This window comes from Dryobates pubescens, chromosome Z (genome assembly GCF_014839835.1).
Source record: "Dryobates pubescens isolate bDryPub1 chromosome Z, bDryPub1.pri, whole genome shotgun sequence".
NCBI classification, from domain to species: Eukaryota; Metazoa; Chordata; class Aves; order Piciformes; family Picidae; genus Dryobates; species Dryobates pubescens.
The window spans coordinates 118,939,271-118,956,092 of record NC_071657.1 but is presented as its reverse complement, the minus strand read 5'-3'; the positions used below and the strand labels follow the sequence as shown (position 1 = coordinate 118,956,092).

At 44.6% G+C, this 16,822-nt stretch overlaps 1 protein-coding gene across 1 annotated transcript in view; it reads right to left on the bottom strand.

Annotated features, from left to right (window-relative positions):
• The window catches only part of EXOC4 (exocyst complex component 4), a 488,502-nt gene that overhangs the window by 406,261 nt on the left and 65,419 nt on the right, over nt 1–16,822 (bottom strand). The window contains exons 6-7 of the mRNA XM_009900238.2: nt 11,372–11,615; nt 145–322 (exon numbers count right to left, since the gene is read on the bottom strand). Of these exons, the coding sequence (XP_009898540.1) occupies nt 145–322; nt 11,372–11,615 (422 nt within the window). The remainder of the gene's footprint in view (nt 1–144; nt 323–11,371; nt 11,616–16,822) is intronic.

Sequence of the window (16,822 nt, the reverse complement as noted above, 5' to 3'; positions counted from 1 at the left end):
TGGATTTTAACATCTGTTAGAAATGTGACCACTTACCAAAATGAAGACAGATTCCAGCACAGCACGGCTTGTCTCTTGAGTACAATAGGCATGGTTATGAAAACATGTTCAAGATGATAATATGCCCACCTGAAGCATTCTTACCTGCAGGACATCTTGGATCTTCACCCACACATCAACCATGTCATAGAGCTTGATGTCACCATCATATTGGCTGCAAGGAGAGGCCACTGTTTGCTGGAGGTGTCCAAGGACAACAGCGTGCGCAGCAGCCACGGCATTGAACTTGTCAAAGAGAAGCTCTAGTAGTTCCAGCAGCAACCTGTAAACCACCAAGACAACATCCACTGAGTTTCCAGAAGACACCATAGGCACACAGACACTGCAGCACACCAGAGGAACAGGCCAGGAGTCAACAGACTGTGACTTCAGAGAACCATAGAATACTTTGGGTTGGAAGGGCCCTGTAAAGGCCAACCACCTGCAGTGATCTCTCCCATCTTACAGTTTAAAACTACACCCCCTTGTCCTGTCACAACAGACCCTGCTAAAAAGTCTGTTTCATCTTTCAAGTGCCAGCTCTCACTAGCACCTGAGAGTAAACCACCAAAATTCAGATGGAAAATGTTACTTCCCAGCTGATTATCAGCCCCTGAATGCTGGCACGGCCTCACTGGCAGCTGCTGTGCCACACACTGCAAACTGAAGAGCTACTTAACAAAAAGTTGTGCAGCCATGGATGGCAGCACCGGGTGCACAGGAAACCTCTGCTATGGTCCCCTCACACTAAAAAAAGATAAATTTGCTTTCACTTGGGACAGTGTAAAATCCACCTTCAACAGACTCTCACAGAGATATAAATGTTCTCCCACTGTTGCTCATGCTGCTCTTGATGCACCTTCTACAAACTGTCTCACTCCCCCAAGATGAGAAACTGTACCAATATACAGACGATGTTCCAGCTGGAGGAATTTCCTGTGACACGGTGGGAGAAGCAGCAGCACAATGAGTTTTAGACAAAGCAGGTATGTGATTTCACCTGAGCAACATCAAGGACCAAGTCAAGAAGTAACATTTTTAGGTACCTGTCTGGTGGTACAGTCCTCCTGACACCCATGGCAGTTTCCGCTGCTTTCCGGGTCACGTGCCAAACTTGGGCAGGGCAACCACGGCTTGTACAAGCCAATGAATCAGGGCCCTAAAGCATCTCCTTGGTGTGCTGGGCCACCTCTCTCCACAGCCCACTACTGCTTTTCCTATCGCAAGGGAGTAAGTTGCCTCATGACAGCCCAGTACATCTGTATAGAATCAGAGATTTTGGTTGGAAAAGACCTGTAAGATCATTAAGTCCAACCGTTGATCTAACACCACCATGGCCATTAAACCATGTCCCTAAGTGCCATATCTACATGTCACAGCCAACGTGGAGGGCAATATCTAACTCTGAAAGCCAGCAAGTTCTGGATCTGCACAACAGGCAGAAACTGCCAGAATGTTTCAACGTCTGAGGTGGGCCAGAGTGGGAAAATACTCAAAAGTCAGTTTAAAAGTCATAATTTTAAATTGGTAAATGATCAAGCAAAGCTAAAATTACACTTTTTAACCTACTTCTCACCATTAATAGATCTGGAATTGCTGATAAATCACAACCATGTCAAGCACTTCTCCGTGACAACCTGGTGGTTTGCAGATGGTGCAGTGGTTCCATCACACACTCACAGTAAAATAAAACAGCTGCAAATGCCTCAGTCTAGGAAAGAATTACAACAGATTCCTCAAGCTACTGGAGGAAACACATAGCTGGATTTCTCTCACTGAATTCATTTTTATGAAAAGGAAAACCATGGAAATGCAACCCAGAACGGGAAGCAGCAATCAAAACCTCAATACAAGAATTAAAGACTTATCAATCACTGGATCTTATTACAGCAGAATGGGGTTTGCAGAGCGTGGTGCAATTTATCTCAAAGTGGCTCTGACAGAGCAGAGAGACCTTTGGTAGTCAGTTCAAATACATTTAAAGAGACTGTGAATGAGAAAAAGGAAGTCTATCTTTACAGAAACATGGAATGGCAGGAGCTGCATGCCATCTCTGAAGATCATCCATTCCAAGACCTCTGCCAGAACAGGGTCACCCAGAGTAAATCACACAGGAATAAATCCACATGGGTTTTGAATGTCTCCAGAGGAGACTCCACAACCTCTCTGGGCAGCCTGTTCCAGGCCTCTGCCACCTTCGAAGTGAAGAATTTTTTTCCTTATGTTCAGATGGAGCCTCCTGTGTTCCAGTTTGTGTCCATTACCCCTTGTCCTGTCACTAGGCACCACCACTGAGAAGAGTATGGCTCCATTCTCCTGAAACTTGTCCTTTAGATACCGGTAAATATTAATGAGATCCTTCCCCAATCTCCTTGAAGCAGTTAAGCTGAACGAATCCACCAGGGAGAACCTGTCTAGACTGAAGTGAAATTTGCTAGAAACAGTCCTAAAAGAAGCTGCTCTCTCAGAAGGAACTGCACAAATATTGGAACAGGCTCCCCAGGAAGGTGGTTGAATCCCCTTTCCTGGAGATGTTTAAGAGACACAGAGATGTGGTGCTGAGGGACATGGCTTAGCACCAGACTAGGTAGAGTTAAAGAACAGTTGGACATGATGATCTTAAAGGTCTTTTTCAACCAAAACAATTCTACAAACCATCTAAATCAACCCCTATGCCATGTTGGTTCCACCCAATGGCTTTAACAGGAAGCCACAAATTGAGAAGTAAACCCACCCATAGCTAGAATAACTGAAGATTAGCAGCTACCTTCAGGAGAGCTGGACAGTATGACCTTTAAAGGTCCCTTCCAAACCAAAGCGTTCAGTGATTCTACGATTACTCAATACAGCCAGGAAACACCATTTAAAATGGGATGGGTGAAGGCTCAAGCCAAAGACAATGAACCAGTCACAGACTGGAACAGACAGTAGATGAGTTAACTAAAATTATGGAAACAAAACCAGAAGACACATCAGATCCCAAACAGAACAATGGTTACACCAAAAATTAGGACATGGGCCAAGGATTGTGACAATGCTCACTTCCTCACAAACATTGACCTGTCTTGACTTTGCTGTCAATCAAGGAACCATCTGCTACGGTATCCCTACAGGCTAACCCTTATTTTGTCTTGAACAGACAATAACAAAAACATGACTTGCAACACACAACCACCTACTCCCAAGCAATGTGTATGCATGATTATTTACAACAGCTCTTACACACCATAAAGAAAACACTATCATGAGTGGCTCTGTTCAGTACATAGCACAGTGCAGGGATGTTCCACCAAAGCCATCAGAAGGCTGGATCACAGGTGAGCCTTCATATCTGCTGGTATCTCTGTGTGTGATTTGCTTGGAGAACTTCACCGACTCCTGTACTGATTTTAAGTGATTATTGATTAAACACTGCCATATAATCATATAGCCTGATTTTATGATTCACTGTAACAGCATCCATGAATTTTAAACTGCTGCCACTTCAAAGTTATATGTCAGCCCCAATAACACGTTACATCACTACCACTGAAATCCTTGCACCCACATTCTCTTCATCATAAATCAATGACCAAGCCTGGCACTATGATGGGATCCTGCCACACCTCAACTCCTGTCTGTGAAGCAGTCCAGAGAACAAAAGGGTCTCATTCTGAGCCTTCTGACTCAACAGGAGGGTCTCCCTTATCCCTTTCACTCCCAACTGTGTAAAATCATTCCAGCCCAACCCCAAGTCAAGTTTCCTCTGCATGTTTCTCCCACAAGGTAACAGAATGAACTTTGCCACCCAACTGTGCTAATTTGCTCTAAGTTACCATTATTATTAGAGTAATAGAATCATAGAACTGTTGTGGTTGGAAGAGACCTTTGACATCATCAAGTTCAATCAATCCTCACAATCCCATCACTACTGCTAAGCCAGTACTGCTAATACCTATGTTGGTGATTCTTTAAGTGACTTAAAACACTCATCTGTGACATGGCAGGTTTTACCCACCAAGAAAGATCAGACACCAATGAATCTTCATCAACAGCATCAGTCATCAAGACTTTACCACTGCAAGGAAGGTGTGACAGCTCTAGAGTCATCTACAAACACTACACACTACCTGCTCCTACGGCCTCCTTACTGCCCAGTTAGTGTAATGCACGTGCCTTTGCATAGCCCTAAATGTTTAGTGACAACTCAGTGGCTCATGACACTTTTTATCACTTCAGAAAAGAAAAATTCTGATCAAGTTCACTGCCATCTAATGAGCAATTCCAGTACACATGTAACCCAACAAAATGTGAAGATAACACTTCCCAAATCCATATGTTAGGCTCTTATAGCTCTGACAGACAGGCTCCATCACATTTCACTGCAGCAGCTTAGGAGTTACCACATGCTTGCTGTGTCTACCCATCAGAAGTTGTTATCCCCAAAGCAGGACAGAAGATCAGCAGAAGAATCTGAGCTGTGCCTACAATCCTTAACCACCACACTTAAGCATTCTGTGTTGGTTAACACTCACTAATGAGGTGCCTCTGCCACTTCATTTCAGAGTGCTGAGTATCTACATACAGCTACTTCAGCCAGGTCTGGAAGCCAGCAGCTGAATAGTTAACAGAAGTAATTAAGAAGCTGTTGCCCACTTGCTGCTGTCACCATCAGAGAGTAACTTTGCTCCAGCACCATGCTGTGGCTAAAAACACCTGCCCGAGCCTACAGAAAAATCAAGACTGAAGCTCTCCCCCTCTACCCTGCACTAATAAGATGACGGCTGGAGCACTGTGTCCAGTTCTGGGTTTCCCAGTTCAAGAAGGACAAGGATATATTAGAGGGTGTCCAACAGAGGCTATGATGATGGAGGGACTGGGCCATCTGTCTGATGAGGAAAGGCTGAAAGACCTGGGGCTGTTTACTGTGGAGAAGACAACACAGAGGAGAACTTGTTAATGTTTCCAAATATCAGAGGGGTGGGTGTCTAGCAGAAGGTGCCAGTCTCTTTTCAGTGGTGTCCTGTGATAGGATGAGGGGAAACAGACACAAACAGGAACTCAAGAAATTCCCCCAGAATGTGAAGAGAAACTTCCTTCACTGGGAAGGTGACAGAGCCCTAGAATAGGTTGCCCTCAAGTGACTGTCAGACACGACACATATTTAAGCAAAACAAAAGCAACTGGTGTGTATAGCAATTCTCCCAATATTTAAGAATAACATTCTTTGTACAAAGAGAGAAAGCACTGCTTTTATCCAGGTCTTTACAAACTTCAGGCACCAGAAGGGAACAAACAGAAGTACAAAGGATGTGGTAGTAAAGACAGCACCAGAAAACAGCTACTATTAAAATTAACAGTATTGCACTTTTAATTTAGAACTATAGAATCATTAAGGTTGTAAAAGACCTTAGACATCATTAAGTCCAATCTTTTCCCCAACACTTCCAGCTTCCAGGGGTTGGAAGGGAAAGATCATCTAGTCCAATGCCCCTGCCCAGAGCAGGATCACCTAGAGTAGGTCATACAGGAACCCATCCAGGTAGGTTTTGAACATTTCCAGAGAAAGCAATTCCAGAACTTCTTTGGGCAGCCTGTTCCAGTGTTTTGCAACCTCACAGTGAAATAGGTTTTTTTACCTGCTCACGTGAAACCTATGCTCCAGACTGCACCTGTGCCCCTTGTCCTATCATTGGGCATCACTGAGAAGAACCTGGTTCTGTCCTCCTGACAGGCACCCTTCACATATTTATTAACATTAATGAGGTCACCCCTTAATCTTCTCTTCTCCAAGCTAAAAGAGACCCAGACCCCTCAGCTTTTCCTCATAAGGGAGATGTTGCACTCCTTGAATCATCTTTGTGGCTCTGCACTGGACTCTTTCAAGCAGTTCTTTGTCACTCTTGAACTGGGGGGCCCAGAACTGGACACAATATTCCAGATCTGGCCTCACCAGGGCAGAGAAGAAGGGGAGGAGAACCTCTCTCGACCTACTAACCACTCCCCTTCTAAAAAACCTCAGGATGCCATTGGCCTTCTTGGTCACAAGGGGGCAAAATAATTATATACCACTGAGAAAATTCATTGCTGCAAGCCCAACATCTATCAATATTCTATATTCTATTACAAATGAAATTTGTTACCTGCTTGTCGCCCCAAAGTCCAACTTTGCAGGCCCAAACTAGCTGACCAGTTTCACAAATTAATTTTTGTTGTCCTCAGGTGAACCTGACCTCACAATAAAAACATGGAATTGTTTAGGCTGGAAAAGACCTTCAAGATTGAGTCCAACTATTACCTACTTGTATTACTAAAAGAATAGAATAGAATAGACCAGGTTGGAAGAGACCTTCAAGATCATCGTGTCGAACCCATCAACCAATCCAACACCACCTAAAGAACTAACCTATGGCACCAGGCACTCCATCAAGTCTCCTCCTGAACACCTCCAATGATGGTGACTCCACCACCTCCCTGGGCAGCCCATTCCAATGGGCAGTCACTCTCTCTGTGTAGAGCTTCCTCCTAACATCCAGCCTAAACCTCCCCTGGTGCAGCCTGAGATTGTGTCCTCTTGTTCTGGTGCTGGCTGCCTGGGAGAAGAGACCAACCTCTACCTGCCTACAACCTCCCTTCAGGTAGTTGTAGAGAGGAGTAAGGGTCACCCCCGAGTCTCCTCCTCTCCAGGCTAAGCAACCCCAGCTCCCTCAGCCTCTCCTCATAGGGCTTATGTTCCAAACCCCTCACCAACTTTGTTGCTCTTCTCTGGACTCGTTCCAGCAAGTCAACCTCCTTCCTAAACTGAGGGGCCCAGAACTGGACACAGTACTCGAGGTGCGGCCTAACCAGTGCAGTGTACAGGGGCAGAATGACCTCCCTGCTCCTGCTGGCCACACTGTTCCTGATGCAGGCCAGGATGCCATTGGCCCTCTTGGCTGCCTGGGCACACTGCAGGCTCATGTTCAGCCTACCATCAACCAGCACCCCCAGGTCCCTCTCTGCCTGGCTGCTCTCCAGCCACTCTGACCCCAACCTGTAGCTCTGCATGGGGTTGCTGTGGCCAATGTGCAGAACCCGGCACTTGGATGTGTTAAATCTCATGCCATTGGACTCTGCCCATCTGTCCAACCTGTCAAGGTCCCTCTGCAGAGCCTGCTAATAATCTACTAATAATCTACTGAACAGATTTATTTGGGTTTAAATTCTCATTTTGGTTTTAAACTCTGTCCTCATTATACAGACTGATAGACATGAAGTCTCCCCTACCTGTGTTCTCTGGGGGCACTACTAACATAATACTTCCACATTGAGGACATGGTTTGGTGGGTATGGTGGTGTTGGGTCAGTGGTCGACCTTGACGATCTTAGAGGTTTTTTCCAGCCTTAATGATTTTGTATGGTAACTAGGTAAAAGGAGGCTGTAGTGAGGTAGGGTAGGTTTCTTCTTCCTACTATGAGATGACAGAAGAAGAAGAAATGGCCTGAAATTGTGCCAGGGGAAGTTCAGGTTGGATGTTAGGAAAGACTCCTTAATGGAAAGAGTGGTTAGGCATTGAAACAGGCTGCCCAGGAAGGTGGTGGAGTCACCATTCCTGGAGATGTTCAAGAGATGTATAGACATGGCACTTTGAGACATGGTTTAATGGCCCAAAGTGCCATTAGGGTAGTAGTTAGACTCAATCTTAGAGCTTTCTTCCAAACAAAGCAATTCCATGACTCTATCTCCCTGTTACTGAATCACCCAGCACTTGCAATCTTAGTTTTCTTTCCTCTACAAGCCTGAATCTGTCAGGTGATTTTTGGAACACGGTGACCCAAAAGAGCCATGAACAGAGTCTGTGTCAGTCAGCCAACAAGACAGAACAGCATAAAACAATATGGCCTAGATTTTATGCATATGAGGTTGCAGCACTGAATGATCTAAGGAGAACACACAGAGAATGACAGGAGACTGGCTCAGGCAATTTGTCAAAGAAATCTCCTAATCCCTTCGCCAAGAAATATGGGCAATATGTTGAGACACAGTGACACACACCCAGAAGCAGCTCCAATTGTCCAGGCAATAATGGAGAATGAAGTGATGTGGAGTGACTGCTGACACCTGAATGAGGTCACTAATGCCAACTCACGCATTTCAGCAGCAATAATGTTCTCTGCCTGCTCAGAGTGATGGCGTAATTTCTATATTTATTTTAAAGCCTCAAGATGAGGTAAAAAGCCAGAAGTGTATCATAACCATGTAGGGAAATGTGCATTGAATCCAATCGACCGGATTTAGCAGACAAAATTGTCAATACAGTATCTCCTCCTCAACCAGATCTTCATGTAACCCTAGGAAAATTTTGTCCCATAAGTCTGCCTGTCAATAGATATGTCCAGATTACTATTACTCTAAAGTCAATCTTGCATCATTCAGAAGAGATTCACAAGGAGCAGTACACCAGGCTAACACAACATGGCCTCTTCTAGGATGCTTTGCCCTCCACAAGGGGCTAGAAGGGACCTCTGGAGACCATCTAGTCCAACCACCCTGCTGCTAAAGCAGGGTCACCTAAATCAAGTTACCCAGGGTCACATTTCTAAACATGAATCACAGAAAATATCCAATTGGAAGAGACCAAGATCATCCAGTCCAGCCCTCTGCACAGTACTGAAGGATCGACACTAAACTACATCCTTAAGTGCCAGGTCCACACAATGCTTAAACACCTCCATGGACTAATGGCTCCACCACTGCCCTGGGCAGACATAACCCTCTGGGCAGGTTATTGTCATAGAATTGATGGCCCAAGGCCAATGGGATGAGGTTCAACAAGGCAAAGTGCTGGATCCTGTCTTTGGGTCACAAACACCCATGAAACACTTCAAGCTTGGGAAACAGTGGCTGGTAAGCTGCCCATAGAGAAAGACTTGGGGTAATTAGTCAACAGCTGGCTGAATATGAAACAGAGTGTGCCCAGGTGGCCAAGAAGGCCAACAGCATTCTGGCCTGGATCAGAAACAGCATGGCTAGCAGGATTGGGGCAGAGATTGTCCTACTGTACTTGGCACTGGCAAGGCCACACCTTGAAGTACTGGGTTCAGTTTTGGGTCCCTCAATCCAAGGACATTGAGATGCTGGAGTGTGTCCAGAGAAGAGCAACAAAGCTGGTGAAGTGTCCAGAGAACAAGTCTTGTGAAAAACAGCTGGGGGAACTGAGGTTGTTCAGCCAGGAGAAAGGGAGGCTCAGGAGAGAACATCTCACTCTCTACAACTCCCTAAATGGAGACTGGAGCCAGGTGGGGGTCAATCTCTTCTCCCAAGTAGCAAGCAACACTAAGAAACAACCGCAGGTTGCATTCTTCCCTGAAAGTGTTGTCAAGCCCTGGAACTGGCTGCCCAGGGAAGTGGTGGAGAAAATCCATGGAAGGATTTAAAAGATGTGCAAATGTGGTGGTGAGAGTGATGAATTTTGCAGCATTGGATTAATGGTTAGACTCAATGATTATGGAGGTCTTTTTTGCAATCTTCATGATTCAATGGTTCTAAGATATGAACTGACCCAACTTACTAATTTGAATGAACAGCCAGTAGTCAGTCTCTCAAGACTGGTTCATAAAACAAGTATGCATACGAATGGCACTCGGCCTTGTTAAACCTCATTCCACTGACCTCAGCCCACTGATCCAGCCCGTCCAGATCCCTCTGTAGAGCCTTCCTATTCTCAAACAGATCAACACTCCTACTCAATTTAGTGTTATCTGCAAACTTACTGAGAAGGGTGCACTTCATGCCCTCATGCAGACCACTGATAAAGACATTAAAGATGACCGGCCCCCAAACTGAGCCCTGAAAACCATAGAAGATAGATCTCATGGAGATCCATCTTGCAAAGAACAGTTCCAGTGAACCCTGAAGAACAGCAGAAATTTAGTTCTGGGTTGCTTCCACACCTTGTTACTAACATAAATGAAGCTGCAAACCAATTAGAAACTTGGCCATTTATTTACTGACATAATTAGTTCCATACATGATTTCAAAGCTCTGCACCTGCAGCAGCTTAATTGGACTCTGCTACACTTGAAATCAGTAACTGAGCTGGAATTTTCCTCTTTCAAGTCATATTACATAGGAACTTAAAAATTCCTTTGGTATCAAGACCAGAATAAAGCAATGAATCAACGCAGGACACGGAGAAAGTATTTGTTTTGGTACCAAGTGCTCTTTACACCATACATACCAGCAATCTAAGACAGCATTACAATTCAATCTGTTGTAAAGCTGCTCAAAAAAAAAAGGTTAAGTTAAAAAAAGAGGGAAATCAAGTACTTAATGCACCTCTTCCCAGTTCTATAATGCTGGTTCCAATGGTGTCTCCAATTTCAAATCTGCATTTCAAACATCTCTTTAACCATGAGATCCTCTTCTAGGGCAAAGCACAAAAGAAAGTGTCTCCCTTTCCCACATCCGTAGTTGAGGAGCCACAAAGCCTGCCCTTTCTGAACACGGAATCAATCTTGTTGGAACAGACCTCAAAGATCATCCAGTCCAACCTCTGATCCAGTACTGAAGAGTCAACACTAAACCACGTCCCCAGGCACCAGGTCCATTTCTGGTATCCCCAACAGCTTTCCACAAGACAAAGTTTCTGACCATTTTAACATTTATATCTCTGCTACTGCAGAACCACTGTTGTTCCTTCAAATTTCAATTAACACATTCAGCACTGCTCAAGCACTGGTCAAGTGACCAGCAGGACAAGTGAGGTGATTATCCCATTCTGCTCTGCTCTCGTGAGAGCCCACCTCAAGCACTGTGTCCAGTTCTGCTGCCCTCAGCACAAGGAGGACACAGAACTGTTGGAGTGGCCGCAAAGATATCAGAGGGCTGGAGCACCTCTACTACAAAAACAGGCTGAGAGAGTTTGAGTTCAGCCTGGAGAAGAGGAGGCTCCAGGAGACCTTATACTGGCCTTCCAGTACCTGAAGGGACCTAACAAGAAAGCTGGGGAGGGTCTTTTTACGTGAGCTTCTAATGATAGGACAAGAGGGAATGGATTGAAGCTGGAAGAGAGCAGATCTAGACTGGAGATGAGGAAGAAATTCTTTACAGGGAAGGTAGTGACACACTGGAACAGGTTGCTCAGGGATGTCTTAGATGCTCCCACCCTGAAGGTGTCCAAGGCCAGGCTAGACATACCTTAAGCAAGCTGGTACAGTGCAAAGTGTTCCTGCCTATGGCAGGTGGGGATTGGATCTAGAGGATCTTGAATGTCCCCTTCCAGCCCAAACTATTCTATGATTCTCATTGACGACACCCTTCTCCAGACTTCTTTTTACAGCAATCAAGGTTCAGCAGTTGAAATATCCTTACCTAGGTTGATTTTCCTGGGATAGATTCTCTCCTCTCTGGTAACCATTGTCTGCCACCTGGGTTGTGGACCTCTTAACAATCTGCTTGAGCTCCTGTTCTAGGCGATCCTGGATGGCTTTCACAGTTTCAGGGATTTTTTTCAGCTTGGCCAGCCCTTTAATGAGTATGCCCATGAAGACATTGCTGTTCTCCTCTGGATCCACCTCTGTATCTTCCTTGATTTCCAGAAGGCTTGTTTCTCGCACTGCAATAGATTTTAAAAAGTGTAACCCAAGATTAAAAATACTAAACCCAACACTTAGCACCATGTAGAAGCAGCACAAACTTTTGGCTTCACAGAACTCTCACCACTTTAAGGAACTAAGGCAAAAAGAAGGAAACATACATTTAGAAGATTCTGACTGCAACCTCTTTTCAGGGAGTTGTAGAGAGCACAGAGATCTCCCCATCAGCCTCAGTTTCTCCAGGTTAAACAACCCTATTTGCCTCAGCTGCTCCTCACAAGACCCACTCTCTAGACCCTTCAGTGCCCTTCTCTAGATAATCTCCAGCACCTCAATGTCTTTATGAGAGTGAGGGGGGCCAAAACTGAACCCGGGATTCAAGGTGTAGCCTCACTAGTGCCAAGTACAGGGAGATTATCCCTGCCCTGGACCTGCTTGCCACGCTATTGCTGACCTAAGCCAGAATGCTGGTGGACTTCTTGGCCACCTGGGCATGTGCTGGCTCATCTTAAGCTGGCTGTCAGCCAACATCCCCTGGTCTTTCTCTACTGAGCAATTTTCCAGCCACTCTGCCCCAAGCCTAGGTGAGTCACGGGGATGTTGTGACTGACAGGAAACCTAACACTTGGTCTTGCTGAATTTCATACCATTTGCCTGTGCCTGTCAATGAAGCCTGACCAGATCCCTCAGTCGACCATATAAGGCACTATTAAGATTTATAAATGAGGTGGTATTATATCACTATGAATCCCTTGAATGCATTTCAGGGAGCTAAAAGCCCTAAATTTCTAACCCAGCTGTTCTTAGTTGCTTTGTTCTTTAGAACAGCAATTTTTATTACAAAGAGTCTCAACTTTAACAGACTTCTGATGAATTCAGCAAAGTTTACACTGCCAAAGTGAATATTGCTTGATGTTATCCTATTCTGCTTTATTATGTCTGTCAAGGGGTTGATGAAGTTACTCAAATCTTTTAGCAAGGCTCCTGGAAAGGAAAAGTGTGAAGAATTAGAGATTTATTGTGGATAGTAACAGGGACTGCACAGGGAGAAAGTCTGTTGCTAAGCAACAGGGAAGTGAAAAGCAAGAGGTTGGTTTAAGTATGTTCATTAAGCAACATTTCTTAATTTGCAGATAACAGCCAGCAACAACAAAAGCATGTCTCTGTTAAAGACTGGGTGAAACATTTAATAAATATATCCAAACACTTATGTGAAATAAGTGTCTTTAAGGCAAACTCAACTCAAACATCTTGGAAGGACTACAATCACGCAGCTTTTAAACAGCCGGAGCAGCAGCACAGGGACACACGCTCCAACGGATGCAGCTGAAGCTGTGCCATCCACCATACCATAGCCTGGCACTGGAATCTATTTCATTTTACTGGTTCTGAACTCTGATAAGGGCTGTTGGATGACAGATGACTCCTGTGCTTTCAACTTCTCAACAGATTTTTTTACTGAAATCAAAACTTAGCCAAGAACCTGAAATACATGTCACAAAAGATCCACCAGAAAGATTTAAATGACATGGCAGAAATGACAAATGGCATGTCACAACGAGCAGGCAGCCCTGTAGCTGTCTAAAGCTCTGACACTCTAAACAGAAGAGCATCAGCACCACTAAGTTAGCACAAGATCAAGAAAACAATATCCTAAAGAACCCATATGGTGCCACTTCATCAACAGCATCAAGATAAACAGGTACCACTCGTTTCCATGTCAGTTTACACCAACCTCCACAGCAGAGACTTTCCCCTCAGTGTAATGCCAGCCTGAGCACCTCTCCTTCAACCCAAGCACACACATTCTCTTGCATTTCACACTAGAGCAGCAGCAGCATTGCCTGGTTACTGGTGACCACAGATCCCATGAGGTCACTGCGTCGCAATGGAGAATGACATCAGGTTTTAGGTAACAAACATCAGGGGGATCCAATGCACATTTTTTTTCCTCCCTCTCAATTTTTTTTTTTTCAGGTAAAGTCTACTTAAACATGGAACATGGGCAAGTCATGGGGTTAGCTTTGACAAAACACTTGGCCAAGGGTTAGGGCTGGACTGGCCACTACACATGTTAACAGAAGCTCTCTATGAGCCCCTCTGCCTTCCCAATGGGAAAAGAAAGGGAAAAAGGGAGAGAGACTGACGGGTTGGGGAAAAGAACTAAGTAACTTTTAGTGAAAATAATAACAATAAATGAAATGGATACAAACCAATATCAAGCCCACACCCTACTGGCAATGTCGTCACTGCCAACACAGACGGTAGCAACAGGTACTGGGAAGTCCCAGACTGGACTGAGCAGCAGATGGGAACCAGATTCAGGGGCTCAATTCAGGAACACACGGATGGGTATCAAAGGCAGAGTGGATAGTGTCCTCCTTCAATGTTGCCATTGCAGAAAAGGCTTGACCCTGGTGATCCCTCAGCTTTATCCTGAAGATGATATCCGTGGGATGGAATCCCTTGTCAGTCAGTTTAGGGTCACCTGTCCTGTCCTCTCTTCTGAGCAGGAGCTATCTCTGACTTACTGCACCCCAACACAGGACATAAGATTTACCATTGCTGTTGGTCTGCATGGGAGCAAGGCTAAGCAAGAGCCTTTCTGCAGTCCAGCCCTTGGCAGTAACTCTCCCTTATCAATGTTCTCACTGCTGGAAGCAGCCACTGTGTGTGGAAACCTGCCCTGGAACAAGTGCAGTTCCTGAGAAGTCAAATCACTGAGCATAATTAATTCTGTTCCGGCTCAAACCAGGACACACTTAGAAACATCCAGAATTATAAGGAAGAAAAAACAAACAAACAAAACAAACAAAAACCCACAACACAACCAACTAAAAACAACCAGGACTAATACAGGAGATGCTCCAAACAAACATAAGCAATAACACCAATTAGAAGTTAACAACTACTCTCATCTATCACAGACCTTTCAACCCACGAGGCTGCACAGCACTCTGTGTGCCATGCAGATGTTCTACCTACTTTGTTAATGCTACTTGTTATGCTCCAAACCCATCAGCATGCCAGGCACAAACACAGAAAATGAGCTCTTTGCAACACAAGCTGTGGAAAAGACAGCACTGGAAATGCTTCAGGAAGAAAGGTTTTCACTTATTGTTTTTAAAATCCCTAAGTGTCTCATTCCTCTGGGTTCAATGCAAAGATTTTTGCTGCCTAAATAACCTTTTAGAGGAGAGGTCCCTCTCATTCCACTGCAGCCCCTTTGTAAGCAGGCTGTAAATTATTCTTAATATCAGACAATGAAAAGCCAAGAGGGAGGAAATGCTGCTGTATCCAAATGTGAGGACAGCATTTAGGAGAACTAAAGGCAGCAATCTTGCTAAGAACTCTGCCAGGAACATGAAGATGAACACTCTTCCATTTTCAAAAGAGCAAACCAATTTTGAACACCCTCAAATCATCAGGACATTGATTTACATCTCTTACAAACAACAGCAAAGTGAATGGTTCAATACCTAGTTGCAACACACGGGTATGGAAGTTTTGTTAGATCTGGTCTTTTGATAAAACAGTAGGGACCACGTTTCCTGCACATTCTGCCTATTAAACAGGTATCCTGGGTAGCTTTGGGGGCCCACTTATGTCTGAGATCTGACAAGACTCCAATCCCAGGCATCTGATGATGATGTTCTTTTCCTGTGTCTTCCCTACTTCAAACATCCTATTCTGCCATTTAATGTCATCAAGGGGTTATTTGACCACAAATGGCCCAGGAATCAGCCCACCCTGTCTTCTACCTAGACAAAAAAAAAGGCTCAAAGCAGACAGAGGCCTGTAAAGACATTCACCTTTCAAACTGCAATCTCACCTGCTATTCTGCAGGCAGTGCTCCATGGGTGAAAGATGATCCCCCTATATATCAGCTCTCAGAATTGAAACTATCTGCATTTACTCTTAAACCAACAATCCAAATGACTTTGTTATGCATTTGTATCAAAACAACACCACCACAAGCTTGTCAGAATCTGCTCCTACATTTCACCATTCACCTTTTCTACCTGAAATGTTTCTCTTTAAAGGGCTGAGCTCATCAGTCACACTATAAGCATTTGCTTTGTGAAGAAGCCAGGAAAAAACAAATTGTCCTATGGATGTTTGCAAGTATTATTGTTACAAATGATTCTAAATTGTGGGTCTGCTATTCCGTTGATTTGATTAACCTCTTCTCCTTTGTGATTCATCAAAAGGATGGGTGGGGGGGAAATAAATCCTATTTTAATTAAAACCAGCTTCACTATATTAAAAATAAGACAGGTAGAAAATGCCAAAGATCTCCATAATTTCTTCAGTAATACCAAGAAGTAAATTTTTCCACCTCTGTGAGAGTGTAACAAGTGAAATGTGGCATCTGTGAATGCGTATTTTTACATCTAAATTATTCCAGCTGCCTTTCTCTACTACATTGAAACCTGTAAACTTTAATTTGCAAGTTTATGGGGAAAAAAGCAGCTTCAGCATAGCAATTTGTTGCCCCATCTCAGCTACCAACTCTTGTACATGGCTCCAAGTAAACCAAGTGTAATGGGTTGGGGCAGATCCCCTCCCCACCACAGGCAGAAATAACGACTCAGGCAAACGGATTGCAAAAGTGATGAAAGTTTAAATAGAAAGCAGTGAATGTTACAGAAAACCCAAAGCGCAGTGACAAAGAAAGATCCCATCCCCACCTGAGGGTGCATCCAAAACCCCCAGGGCTCCTTCTTCCCCCTCCCTCTGCTGGGCTAGTCTCAGCTGGCCAGGCCTGAGACTGCCCATCCCCCTGTGGCCTTGGGCCTAATCAGGCCCATGGCCGGGAGATCTCTCCCCCAGTTACCAAGTCTCGGAGAGGGAAGGAAAGAGGAAGTGCCAGACTCCGCACTGGATCTTATAGTGGTGCAAAGGATTATGGTAGGAAATACACAATTTCCTGTGTCCATCCCTCTGGGCTGGACTTCTGGACACAGGAAGTGAATGCACCAGGGGGACACCCAACTCAAACTACAACACCAAGGATTGTGTGAAGTCCAATCAAGGCATTTCTTGATCATTGTGAGGCATTGGAACAAGCTGCCCGGGGAGGTGGAGAAGTCACCATTCCTGGAAGTGCTCAAAAAAAGAAGTAGATGTGGCTCTTCAGGACATGGTCTAGCAGTCACAAAGGTGTTAGGTAGAAGACTGGACTTCATGATCTTAATGATTCTCCCATCTTGACACATTGTGGTAA